The sequence below is a fragment of the Parambassis ranga genome, chromosome 6 (assembly GCF_900634625.1).
Source record: "Parambassis ranga chromosome 6, fParRan2.1, whole genome shotgun sequence".
NCBI classification, from domain to species: Eukaryota; Metazoa; Chordata; class Actinopteri; family Ambassidae; genus Parambassis; species Parambassis ranga.
In genome coordinates, this window is record NC_041027.1 from 3497253 (window position 1) to 3509428 (window position 12176).

General features: G+C 43.0%; 1 protein-coding gene across 1 annotated transcript in view; it reads right to left on the minus strand.

The window, feature by feature from the left end:
• The window catches only part of cdh13 (cadherin 13, H-cadherin (heart)), a 269402-nt gene extending 259334 nt beyond the window's left edge, over positions 1-10068 (minus strand). The window contains exon 1 of the mRNA XM_028407949.1: positions 9888-10068. Coding sequence (XP_028263750.1) covers positions 9888-9932 — 45 coding nt within the window. The 5' untranslated portion in view covers positions 9933-10068. The remainder of the gene's footprint in view (positions 1-9887) is intronic.
• Positions 10069-12176: the final 2108 nt, after the last annotated feature.

The following is a 12176-nucleotide window of genomic DNA, read 5'->3' on the forward strand; positions in this document are numbered from 1 at the left end:
CCCTGTTGGGAGTCTCAGAAAGGTAGAAAAATCCCCTTTTGAGCAGGTTAGCCACAGGGGGAGGGGGGACTGTTATGGTAAATGCACTGATAACCGGCCACCCTGTGTGACTCTACTGCGGCGTGAAAAACCATGCCGTCAGTATGGAGGCCACCACGGCGGAAAATTGTGTCCAGTAAAGCGTGCAAGGTGGGGAGAGGATGTGACAGTAAAGACATGCAATCCTAATGAAAATCAAATCTAGTCAGCTTGCTTCTCAGAGAGTCTCTGTGGCAGAAACCCTATAGGGCAGCTGATAAGAGAGGTGAAGTTCAGACAATGGGGCAGGCTGGAAGCCGACTATATAATGGGGGTCAATCTCACTATTGTCAGGTAAAAAACTTTCCCCAACATAATAATGTGCTGTGCTAAGAACAACCCTGCTCTTAAAGACAGCAAAGTGTTTGTTTATTTTTTCCTGTTGTATGAATTAGTGACAGCGTATGTGTGAGGGGGTGAATTCAGCATATATAAAAATCTCTGCGCTGCTTTGCCAGACTTCAGCCAAAGCCACAGAGTATCTTTACTTTCATTACTGCTGTGTCAGGCTTCCCATGAGGATCACAGCACTACCAACTTCACCAAAAGCCCTTAAGTGTGCTTGCAAATAGCTATCTGTGCACTTATGCAGATGGATCACTCCATGCCCTAAACTCCATGTTAATTACTTCAGGTCTGCAGGACAAATTCCTGCATGGATCACCCAAAAGCAGGAACACACAGAGGCGGTCTGAGACTCTAAAAGATTTTCAAGATCTAAGTGTTCCAAACACAGTAGACGAGTATTGAACAACTGTGAACTAAGATGACAGAAAGGACTGGTCTTAGACTAACCTCTTAACAGGACCTAACGACATCTGCCCTTGTGGAGGTTCAACAATGTTTTATTGTCCACAGGAAGAACCTATGGCTTAACACTCTATACTAGTAAGCCTTTTTGTCAATAGAAGCCAAGTCTACATGAGAACTATTTGACATGAGGAAAGCCCTATATACAGACAACAAGCATCAAACACAGCAACTGTGATGTTTCCTTCCCTGCATTTTTTATGATTCTAAACATCAAAGTGAGGATCACGGCTGGAAGAAAGTCCAAATCAGAACATAAAGCTGTCATGGATGAGGTCATTACAAATCCAGTAGTATTCCACTCTTGCCCTTTTCTTTCCACTTAATTCTTTTTGTCCCATCATTTAATTCATTTGTAAGCTCAAAGCCTTGGACCTGCCTGCATTAATATGAGATAAACCTCTGAATGGAGAGCAACAGTAATTGTGTCTAAAGGAATTCAACAAAAGTGGCAGCCCCTTCTGTCAGTGGTAGAGCAAAAGTTGGCTCTCTCATTCCCCCACATGCTGACATCAAAAGCAATAAGTGGGAAGAGCTATTCTAATTGCCTTGAAATGACCTGCCTGTGTAGGCTCCAATATAGTGCTTTGTGTGCTCACTTCAAATGAGTCCTCCAATTCCTGTCTATTTCTTGACAGTCAGGTTCAGAGGTTTAAATGGCCACTCTACTTCTACAAAGCACCTTTGGTGAAAAAAAAAACACACTTTACTGGGGCCTCCACATTCACACGCAAACAGGCTCACAAAAACACATGTACACACCTACACATACACACATGCACCTTATCCACTAAGTGGATCTGAGTGGCAATTATCCCTGACAGTCTCCCAAAGAATATCTGGCATTTTGTCGCCATCTAGGAAATAAGGGAGGTACTGCATGTGGCAGGGAACACAAAAACACCCCACCTTTCTTCCATCTGACAAAATTCTATTCAAACACAGCCTACATTACAAGTGAAAAGAAGACAGACATATGTGGGCTGAAGAGAAGAAAGAAAAAGGCAAAGAAATGTTCTGGCAAAGACAAAAAAAGGAAGTGAATAGGCTGCAAAGATTTCTTGTAGAAGTTAAGAAGACCTTCTCAGCTATCGGTTCCATTTAAGAGCAGGGAGGGATTTGATTACTTCAAAGGCCCTTTTTGTAAATGGGGAGAAGCGAAAACCCTAGAGCCATGTTGGGAGAGAATAAAAAAATTAGAGCTGATGCCTTTAAACAATCACACCACATGAACCGAGAGGAAAGTGGAGGAGTTTTCACTGGAGCTTTAAAAGAATGCTAAAGTCAAGGTGATGACACGGCTTATATGATTTATCCAGCGCTATGTAGAATTCTAAGCTGCCTTAATATTTGCAACAAAAAGAGCAGAGCTGTGTTTTTCTTTTGACGCTTATGTCAGACATTAACCTTGAGATCAGATCTAAATTGACGGGCAAATGACACTTCAAAACAAGAGTCAACAGAAAAATATGATAGGAAAGGTTTCAACAATCACAGTGGATTAGAAAGTGAGAAATGAGAATCTTTGATAATGTGCAGCAGTTGGCAAGTGTGTGTGTGTGTGTGCACACTTGAAAAATGTATTGACAATTAATCAGCATGAGCTGAGTCTCTGCCACCAACTAAATTTCTTTACTAACCAAATTTTTATCCCTTAGCATAAACAACATAGAACCATACACATGGGCACTACACCAATCCGTCTATCACTGTCTCACTTCATAAACCTTTATAGGATTTCTGGATTGTAGCCATTCCCATTTTCCTGGTTCTGGATTCTGTAATAAATGCTCAAGTAAGGCATCCTAATGCAACAAAAGGGATTCCCAGCAGAGCATTGCTCAGTGTCTTACTGCCTCAGTCAGTTTGCCTTCTTCCCACGGGGCATCTCTCATCTACCCCGTCTCTGTCCCAGATAACACACAGTGCAATAACCAATTATACAATTTTTTCTGCACTGTACCAGGCTGCTCTCTGTCATCGTCTGTTCTTGTTGTAATCACTGCCATGTGCTGTGCGATTGCTAATGCCAGTATAAAAGTTAATATAAACCTAGTCCTCCTTAATAATTAAAATTGTAAATTACAGGTAGACATTGGTTGCAATTATTGCTATTTATGAGTGTGTAATTTGCCCAGTAGTGGCTGCAGTTGTAGATGTAACTGCAGTTGACTTGCCATTGCCCTGGCTCTGCTGGACTCAACAAGCAGCAGAGATTCAGACATTCATGTTGCATGTCTTACCAAACATCAAAGTTTAAGCTAGCCGACTTTCTAACTTTCACCTGCTCTATTTTAGCAAGGAAAAACTCTCCATTACCGTTCTAGAGTTACACAATCCATAGGGTAAGTAAACGGCAGACCAGATTTAGTGTTCAAATATAGTGGAGCGTATATTGGACCTCATTAGACTTTTAATATTTAGTTTTACTTAAAGCAAGAACTCTAAAAGCACACAAGCCCTGGTTTAGATTTCCATTTGAATGTATGTGTAAAGCCTACATGGGGCTAGGTCAGCTTAAAACCTGGTAGTGTGTTTCCACCCCAAGGTACTTATTACAGCACAGCAGACTGAATTTCCCTCCCCACTGCTCCACTTAGTTTGATAAGTGAAAGTAAATATGAGGGCATGATAACCAGAAGCCCTTTCCCCCCTTGAATATGTAGACAAGGAGGTATCGATGTAGGTGTGGCTGTTGTTCCTCTCTTTGTAGCCAATGATTGATTGAAGCCCTCACCATGCGTGTCTGGGGTCAGAGCTGGTGCAGTTGGACTTCAGCTTATCCCTATAGTTCCACTTAGTGTCTTTGATGGCTCTGCAAAGGTCATATTTGGGCTGTCTCATGGCCTCCTGGTCCTCAGAATTAAAAGCAGATGCCTGCGCATGGAGTTTGGAACATTACTATGTTTCCACAGCTTCTGGTTTGGGAAGACCCTAATGATGACCCTTGGAATGATGTTGTTTATGCAGCAGAAGATATACTCTGTCAGCATATTTATTGATGTCACTTCCAGCAGCAACAAAGGACATCTGCCAGTCAAAGCAGTCCTTTAGTGTGTCAACAGATTACTCACTCCAGCACTGAACTGACCTGCAAACTGTTTTTTTCTATTTTAGCCTTTGTCTATAGGCTGGGGTGAAGAGAAAGAAGGAGTTATCAGACTTACCAAAAGGTGGATGGTGGATGGGTTTGAAGCTGTCCCTCATTCTTGAATAACAATAATCTAGAGTCTGATCACCCTAGGTAAGGAAGTTCACGTTGGTGATAGTGGGGCAAAACTTTCCTCATGCTAGTCCTGTTGAAGTCTCCCACAACAATACTGGCTGCCAGGATGAACCTTCTTTAGTCCCATTGTTAATTCAAACAGTTTACATCCATGTACATTAGTTTAACTTCTCACATAGTGGCCATTGACTCAGTGCTGCAGCAGGAACCATCTATCTGCACAAAACACCGCCAGGGAACAACTCAACCAATACTCTCATGAAAAATAGATCAAGTGCAGCTGGCAAAAAATCTCCATCACCACTGTTGAGCCTTTGGCTACAATTAACAATGCAGTCACTGATGAAAAGCAAGCTATTCTGTGACCTGAGCTAAGTGGCTCTTACTCATGGTCAGCGACACATCTATTACCTTAACTAAATAAAAAGTGCATCTCACCAATAACTGAGCTCTACTCATTGCAAGGCTAATGCAACTTACAGTATCATCGCCTACTACTCTCATCAGTAAAACTACTCTTGTGGAAGAAATAGGACCCCGCAGTACCAGCCTTTTTACATGAATACTCCCACTGTGCTGCCGACGGCTTCACACACTTTGAGAGGAGTCATCGCAATCACACTGAAAAAAGAAACTCGTGCCTCCTGCCAAACATAGCCCTGTGAGTGTGTGCGCTTGTGTGTGACAGAAAATGTGACGGAATGACAAATCTGGATGTGTGGAGAACAGACAGACAAACTGAGTGGGTGAATACCTCATGAATATCTGTAATGTGTTACAGAAAGTGTTTGTTAAAGTAGATGGTGGACAGAGGAGGAAAGTGAGAGACAAATAGAAAAAAAAGGTGTGTTTCAGATCTTTCTTCCTCACACTTCTAGATTTTGTATGCATTTCTCAGGGGCGGAGCTGCTTTTCTTTTTTACATGCGCTCTGAACCTGAGCGTCTTTACAGGACTTTGTCTGTCACACACTCTTATCTGTGTGCTTGTCCGACCACAAAGTGACAAGAGGAGAACAAACTCAGATGAAAGTGTGATCAACTGGAGGGACAGCGTCGTTTTGTGCCACTGTGTCCTTCACACATGGTTACTGAGGCCTTTTGTGTGTGTGTGAGTGAGTGTGTTTGTGTTAGTCTGTCTCTTCCCTCACAAATAAGCCATTAATCCACTCTCCTAGGATGGAGGGTTTTCTTTTTTTCCCTTCACTTGGCACATTTCACGATTAAACCACGCAATGTCCATTGGCGTTTTGCATAATTAGGCCACTTATATCAAATGCAGGAAAATTCTAATGAAGCGCTAAGGGGACATCTTTACTTTAATTACTACACTCACTATCTCTACACCTCATCCTACTCTCATCCTCTGGAGGGTGCAGTGGCAATGTCAAGGGAGAGAAGATTGAAGTAGACTGTTTCTTTCAAAGGTCACACCCTCCCTTGGTGGAGTTAAGATAGCGTTTGACCTTATTGCCCTTTATACTACCGTGCTGCTCAACCACAGTCACAGGGGAACACACACCGATAAATAAAAAAAGGAAGGAATCAGTGCATCTGTGTGTATGTCCATTTGGGTTAAAACTTTGTGTGTAAGGTGTGCATGAACACGTTTGTGCTTTATTTACTGGAAGCTTTTAGAGGTTTTTTTTTGGTCAATAACAGTCCCAAAGAAAAAACTCCAAAGAGCACTCTAACACCACAGACTGTGGTTGGCTGTGTGCCTTCAACACAGGAAACCGCTCAGATTAGTAGAATATGAGGTAGAGTGAAACCTCAAAGCCCCATTCCGGCAAGCCTATTTGCCAGTAACACCAGCGTACATTTAGACAGCAGACTTTAGATTGGTATTGGGGTTATTTCAATTACCATTTAATTCTCCTTTTATTCTGAGTGTTTGTGTGTCTCAGTTATCTGTTAAAATTGCAAACTTCTCTGCAATTTTTTCAGATTCTAACCCTTTATTTTGGCAGCTTGACTATCGGAGACGAAACACCAGACAGCACTGTGAGAGAGGAGGAGAGGGCAGATGAGAAGGGAGCCGAGAAGTGTGAGGAAGGGTGAGGAGACAAGAGACAGGGGGAATGACAGTAAGAAAAAAAGAAATCACTCCTGCCTTAATGACTGGCATTCCTCATTAGTGTCATCATTAGACTTTGTAGCTTGTCACATTGTCACTCTTTAACTAGACTCCATTATAAAAAGTCCATCACAGAAACAGCACGGGGGTAGCAGGGTGATGGCAGGTCAGAGAGGACACGCAGAAGTCTTCTTGAGAGAAAAAAAATACAAGAGGGTGTCTGCTTTTGAAAGGATAATTGATTGTAACCAATGATGGACATGACAACGCTTGAGCTATATAGCTCATAAAGAGGAAATAACAAGTCAAAGTGCATGGAGGACATACAGACTGAGCATCCCTCATAATCCTCTGCAGAGGACTGTGATCCATGGGCCTTATAAGCCTATATGATTAGAAATGATTCAGCCTAGAAATGGTAAAGTCATATGCATGTGTGGCCATAGAATACACCTGTTGTTGCACTCCTGACTAATAAATTACACTGACATACCAGGAAAGGCCGTATCCTCTCTTTTTGATAATGCTACATCAATGAACTGCCTGAAGTGAGAATGTTAGAGAACAGAGAGGGAAGTCAAAGAGAAGGATAAAAGGATAAAATGTGGGCATCTGTGTCAGGTCCCTAGGTGTGCGTATGTGTGTGTCACAGCGAAGGTCAGCCCTGACTGAGTAACAGGACACCATGGCAATCCTCTGTCTTCAGCACCACACTTTAAACATTTTTTTCTGGAGACCCCGACCTCCCTCCCCTTTGTCTGTCGCTCTCAGAACCTGCAGCAGCTTAAGCAGGAACTTTAACAGTCCGTTGGTCACTGTGCTCGTAAATGTCCAGCAAATCTTCCAGTAGGCACGCCTAGGTGCCAGCCCAGAATTTAAACTGTGAGTATAACTGTCATCCTCCATAAGTGAGAGAGCGGGAGAGGGAGAGCGAAGTGTGGAGACACTGCTGAGAATTTTGAGGAAATAAATGGTGGATTAAGTTTGGCAAATCACATTAATTGAGGTACACCACCAGTTTCGGAAGGTGGGGAGGGTGAGAAAGATAATAAACGCTGATGGGGGGGGGGGGGGGGGGGGGACAGAAGTCAAACAGAAGGGAGGCTGGGCGGAGGATTGCAAGTGGGAAAAGGAGAAAAAGAATGGGAGCAAAATCCCTGCACCTGCAGTTCCCAGCTGTGCTGTGCTTATTCTGAATCATTGCTCCACCTGGAGAGACTGGTTAGCGCTTCATTTGGAAAACAGAGATTTATTACCAAGGAGGGGGGGCTGCTAGTGGTGTGTGTGGCTGTGTGTTTGTGAGGGGGGCTATACGATAAAGCTAGGTGTGTGTGGCAGCCAAGAAGAACTTGGCTCCCTACCTGAACATCTATAAACAAGAAGACCTTCAAGCCCACACAGACAGACCATGAGACGGGGAGAGTGGACGTTCTTGTGAATAGGAAGAGAAAAAGGCTTGTATGCATTATTAATGCGGATGATTATTAGGAGTCAGAGTATGTATGTGCTATCATGTTGCATACAACTGTAGTATGTGTAGACTCAAAACTAGACTTGTTTATTTCAACTTGAACTAGAACTATTTTGTTTACTTCCCGTGGCAGCTTATGACCTGTTAACAAGGCTGCCAAATGGCAGTCAATCTGGCGAGGTTTTGGAGGAAAGTTTCATTTCTTCTGAGAAAACAGTTTTTCTGTACAGCTTGCAAAACTTGATTTATTAGCACAGAATTAATACATCTTGGTATATCCCCTCAAAACCAAACACCCAACTGAAACCATACAGAACTTGAGTGTCTTATTATGGAATGTAGAAAAAAAAATCCTATGAATTGTGTTAGGAGTTATACAGGGAAAAAAAAACATCATGTTGAAGATACATATTATGTATAAGGACCAGAAGACAAGGAGGATGATCATGCTCAAGCAAGCAAAAAACATCACTTTTACAGTGGACCACTGGACTTCTATAAACAATGTCACTTCACTTGAAAGAATGCAATCTGAAGTCACTTGCACATATGGGACATTTGAAAGCTACTGATTGTGATGGGACAGTTCGTGAATATAGACGTCTCCCATGAGACTATAGATCTGTTTGTAGATAGGAAGTCCTGACAGAAACACCACATTACATAAATATGAAAAAATTCTCAGGAACAAGCTAACAACCACGTGTATGGAAATCCTCACAGGCACACTGTATGTCTGTATGTGAGGTGTGGGTCTCTAATCAATAAAAGGAGGAGTTGTATAATTTCCTTGAAGGTCTCACTATTAGCCTGAATCATGACATCCGCCGATCAGAAGATTAATGTGGAGATGAACTCATGACTTATCCAATTAAAAGGGAATAATGCACAGCAGGAAGTCTGCACTAAGCCTACACAGGTCAAATGAGAAATGAGCTGTGCTGCTGTCTGCTGCCTCCCAATACATCCAGATGAGAGAGAGAGAGCTAGAGAGAGAGAGAGAGAGAGAGGGAGACAGTGAGAGAGCGAAGCAGCACAACAACAACACAGAGTTCCCCAAATGAGCTGTTTGCTTACCACGCTTCGGGGCTCTCCCGTTGTTGCCATGTTTAGAAAATGGGCTCAGCTAGGTTGTTTTAAAATTAGCTGCTGCTTAAACCATTGCAGCTTGCCACCAGGGGAGACAGAGTCATTAGAGTAACTGCGCTGTGAATATTTGGATGACAATTTGTGATGATCTTTAAAAGGAGAATATATCTGGCAATGTGAGGAGGTCAGAGGTCATGGCAGCTGAAAGAAAGCATCCCTGGCTGCTTTCATCCTTGTTCAAGGTTATATGGCTGGACAGCATAATTTTACAGTGAGGCTATTCAATGCAAAATGTGACAAAAGTACTAAAATAGGTTTTAAAAAATTCTAATTCAGCAGCCTTGCTGCTGCTATTCTTCATTTAAATAGCCCTCTAAAGACTTGATTGGCAGAGACAGCTGTTCTGGGTTACCTTACTCTCTCCCCCTATTAAAGTCAGATCAAGCGGCCCAGTGGCTCTGTCACAGTGGGGAATTAAGGCTTTATTGAATATCTCAAGAGAACCCACGTCTATGAAGACCAATATATGCCATAAAAATAACAGAGCAGAGTGGCCAAGTTAGTTCTCTGCCTCTCTCTGACAAACCCCCGCCGCCTTTCCCTGTGTGCTTTCACACATACACACACTCACAAGCCCAAAGAAACGCTCAAGTTGGTGGCTGAGCGGAATATAGATGCGACTGGAGACAAGAGCAGGAGCCGTGATTTGCACATACACGTCGGATACACCCTGCACTCTCCTTCCCTCTCAGCCCCCTCTTCTCCATCCTCTCTCTCTCTCCCTCTCGACGACAAAAATGTGAAAGGCATTCCTAAAGTGAAGGAGCACTGCAGATTGCCAGTTCCGACACCCTCTCTGCTCCAAAACTCGGTGCCATAAATGACAGCCGTGCGCGCACAGGCGCCAAAGCGGGGATAAACTTGCTTCCACACGGCACGGACGGATCCGGGCAGTGCAGGTGAAAGTATTGTGCGTTATTTGTAGACTCGGGACTAACTTGACGTATGTTTGCGCCACGAACACAGTGACAAAGTGCAGCTCGCGTGAAACCAGACGAATAAAAGAAAAGAGAGGGGGAGAGAGAGTAGAGCCGCTTTCATTCACAATAACATCCCGCACAGATCTTTCCTCTCTTACCTGGTGGAGGAGGAAAGCCAGGAGGATGCGGACTCCAATCTCCATGGTCGGCTCAATTTCTCTGGGTGTGAAACACAAACAGACTCAAGACAGGGTGATAGAGGCTGGGTCAGCTCTGCTCATAATTCCAATGTCCAACCGCCGGAGAGAGAGGAAAGCCTTTCGCTGTGAGCCGCCAACTTCCCCCCAAATACAACTGCAGTCTGATCAGCAAAGCGCTGGATAGTGAAGGCGAGACCACAACCAATAGATTTATGAGTAGAACAGAAAGAGAGAGAGAGGGAGAGGGAGAGAGAGAGAGGAAGAGGGGGTGAGGCGGATGGAGAGAGGAGGAGGGCTCGTCTGTCAAAGTGGAGGGTCAGCAGCGTCCCCCTACTTGCTTGTTTTCTTAGACACTCGAATAATTTGTGGAGTTTTAATAGTTGCAGGTGCAGCAGCAGGTTTCGAGGATTCATCTCCGTCACACGTATCACGTCTCTTAGTAGCCGCGTTTACAGCCCTAATACTACCATCCATAATCCCGCCTCCCCCTTTCTAAAAAGATGCTTTACGGTTTCTATCATCTTATGTTCAGCGTTGAGTCAGAGCGCTCCTCGGGTAAATACATTCCATGAACGCACACAATAGCGGCGATGCGTGCGGGGCTCCCTGAGAGAAAGAAACTTCACTTATGACACATATTAGTTTGTTAAATGTATAAGCTTACACAATAAGAACATTTCACGACTGCTCAATTTATCCTGACAGGAGTGTTTATATATAAACAAATAAAAATCAGCTCTTTCACTCCGAGCCCTGTTTTTTCTTCCTCCAAGTAAAACGATGAATTGTTCATTAGTGTGGGGAATTCTGTTTAGGTTGTTTGTCATTTGAAGACTTATCTCAGTGTGTACCTTACACCTCCATCTCTTTGTTCATCTTATATGCAGATATTGACATAATATACCCTGCAGTAAACAGAGAGAACTGCAGATTACTGCAGTGTTCAGTTCACTATATTTTTTTAACAGTTTTTATCATATCTGAACAATTTATTATTCTTCAATTGTAAACTAACAAATGCTCTTTTTGCTATTTAATGTGCAGAAGCTGTTGTATGTATGTATATGTATATATATATATATATATACATACACACACACACACACACAAAGTAGCCTACCAGTTGCCAAGTTACAATCTAGATGGAGGATAAATTGTAGTAAATTTAATGAAAATGTGAACAAAAGCGCACTTCTGCTCATGCTCGGAGCTGGGTTCATTAAGATAAATAGTTTGTAAAGCTCTCTACCCAAGCAGGATTGAATCAATGCAAAATAAAGTTAAAACATAAGGAAAACCTTTTGAAAAAACTTCTCTAAATGTAGCACAGCATTTGTATTATCTTCTGTGTGTTTATTGAAGTCACAGTTCACTTTTAGGTACTCGAACCTGTCGGGTTGAAAAATATCTGCGTTAAAAGCTGCTGTTACACAAATGCCCTCTAGAGGCTGGCTCCAAAAATGAGTCAGTCCCTACCATTCAGTGGCTGTTTTGGGCACAGGCAGACCCACCACGAGCAGTTGGAAAAAAAAAAAATCATCTGCCAAGCGGTTTTCTATGTACACTCAACAAAAATATAAACGCAACACTTTTGTTTTTGCTCCCATGTTTCATGAGATGGACTTGAAGATCTAAACTTCATTCCAGATACACAATATTACCATTCCTCTCAAACATTGTTCACAAATCTGTCTAAATGTGTGATAGTGAGCACTTCTGCTTTGCTGAGATAATCCATCCCACCTCACAGGTGTGCCACATCAAGATGCTGATCTGACATCATGATTAGTGCACAGGTGTACCTTAAACTGCCCACAATAAAAGGCCACCCTGAAATGTGCATTTTGTTTCTGCTTTATTGGCGGTCTGGGGACACCAGTCAGTATCTGGTGTGACCACCATTTGCCTCATGCAATGCAACACATCTTCTTCGCATAGAGTTTATCAGATTGTCTATTGTGGCCTGTGGAATGTTGGTCCACTCCTCTTCAATGGCTGTGCGAAGTTGCTGGATATTAGTGGGAACTGGTGCACGCTGTCGTATACGCCGGTCAAGCACATCCCAAACATGTTCAATGGGTGACATGTCCGGTGAGTATGCTGGCCGTGCAAGAACTGGGACATTTTCAGCTTCCAAGAATTGTGTACAGATCCTTGCAACATGGGGCCGTGCATTATCTTGCTGAAACATGAGGTGATGTTCATGGATGTATGGCACAACAATGGGCCTCAGGATCTCATCACGGT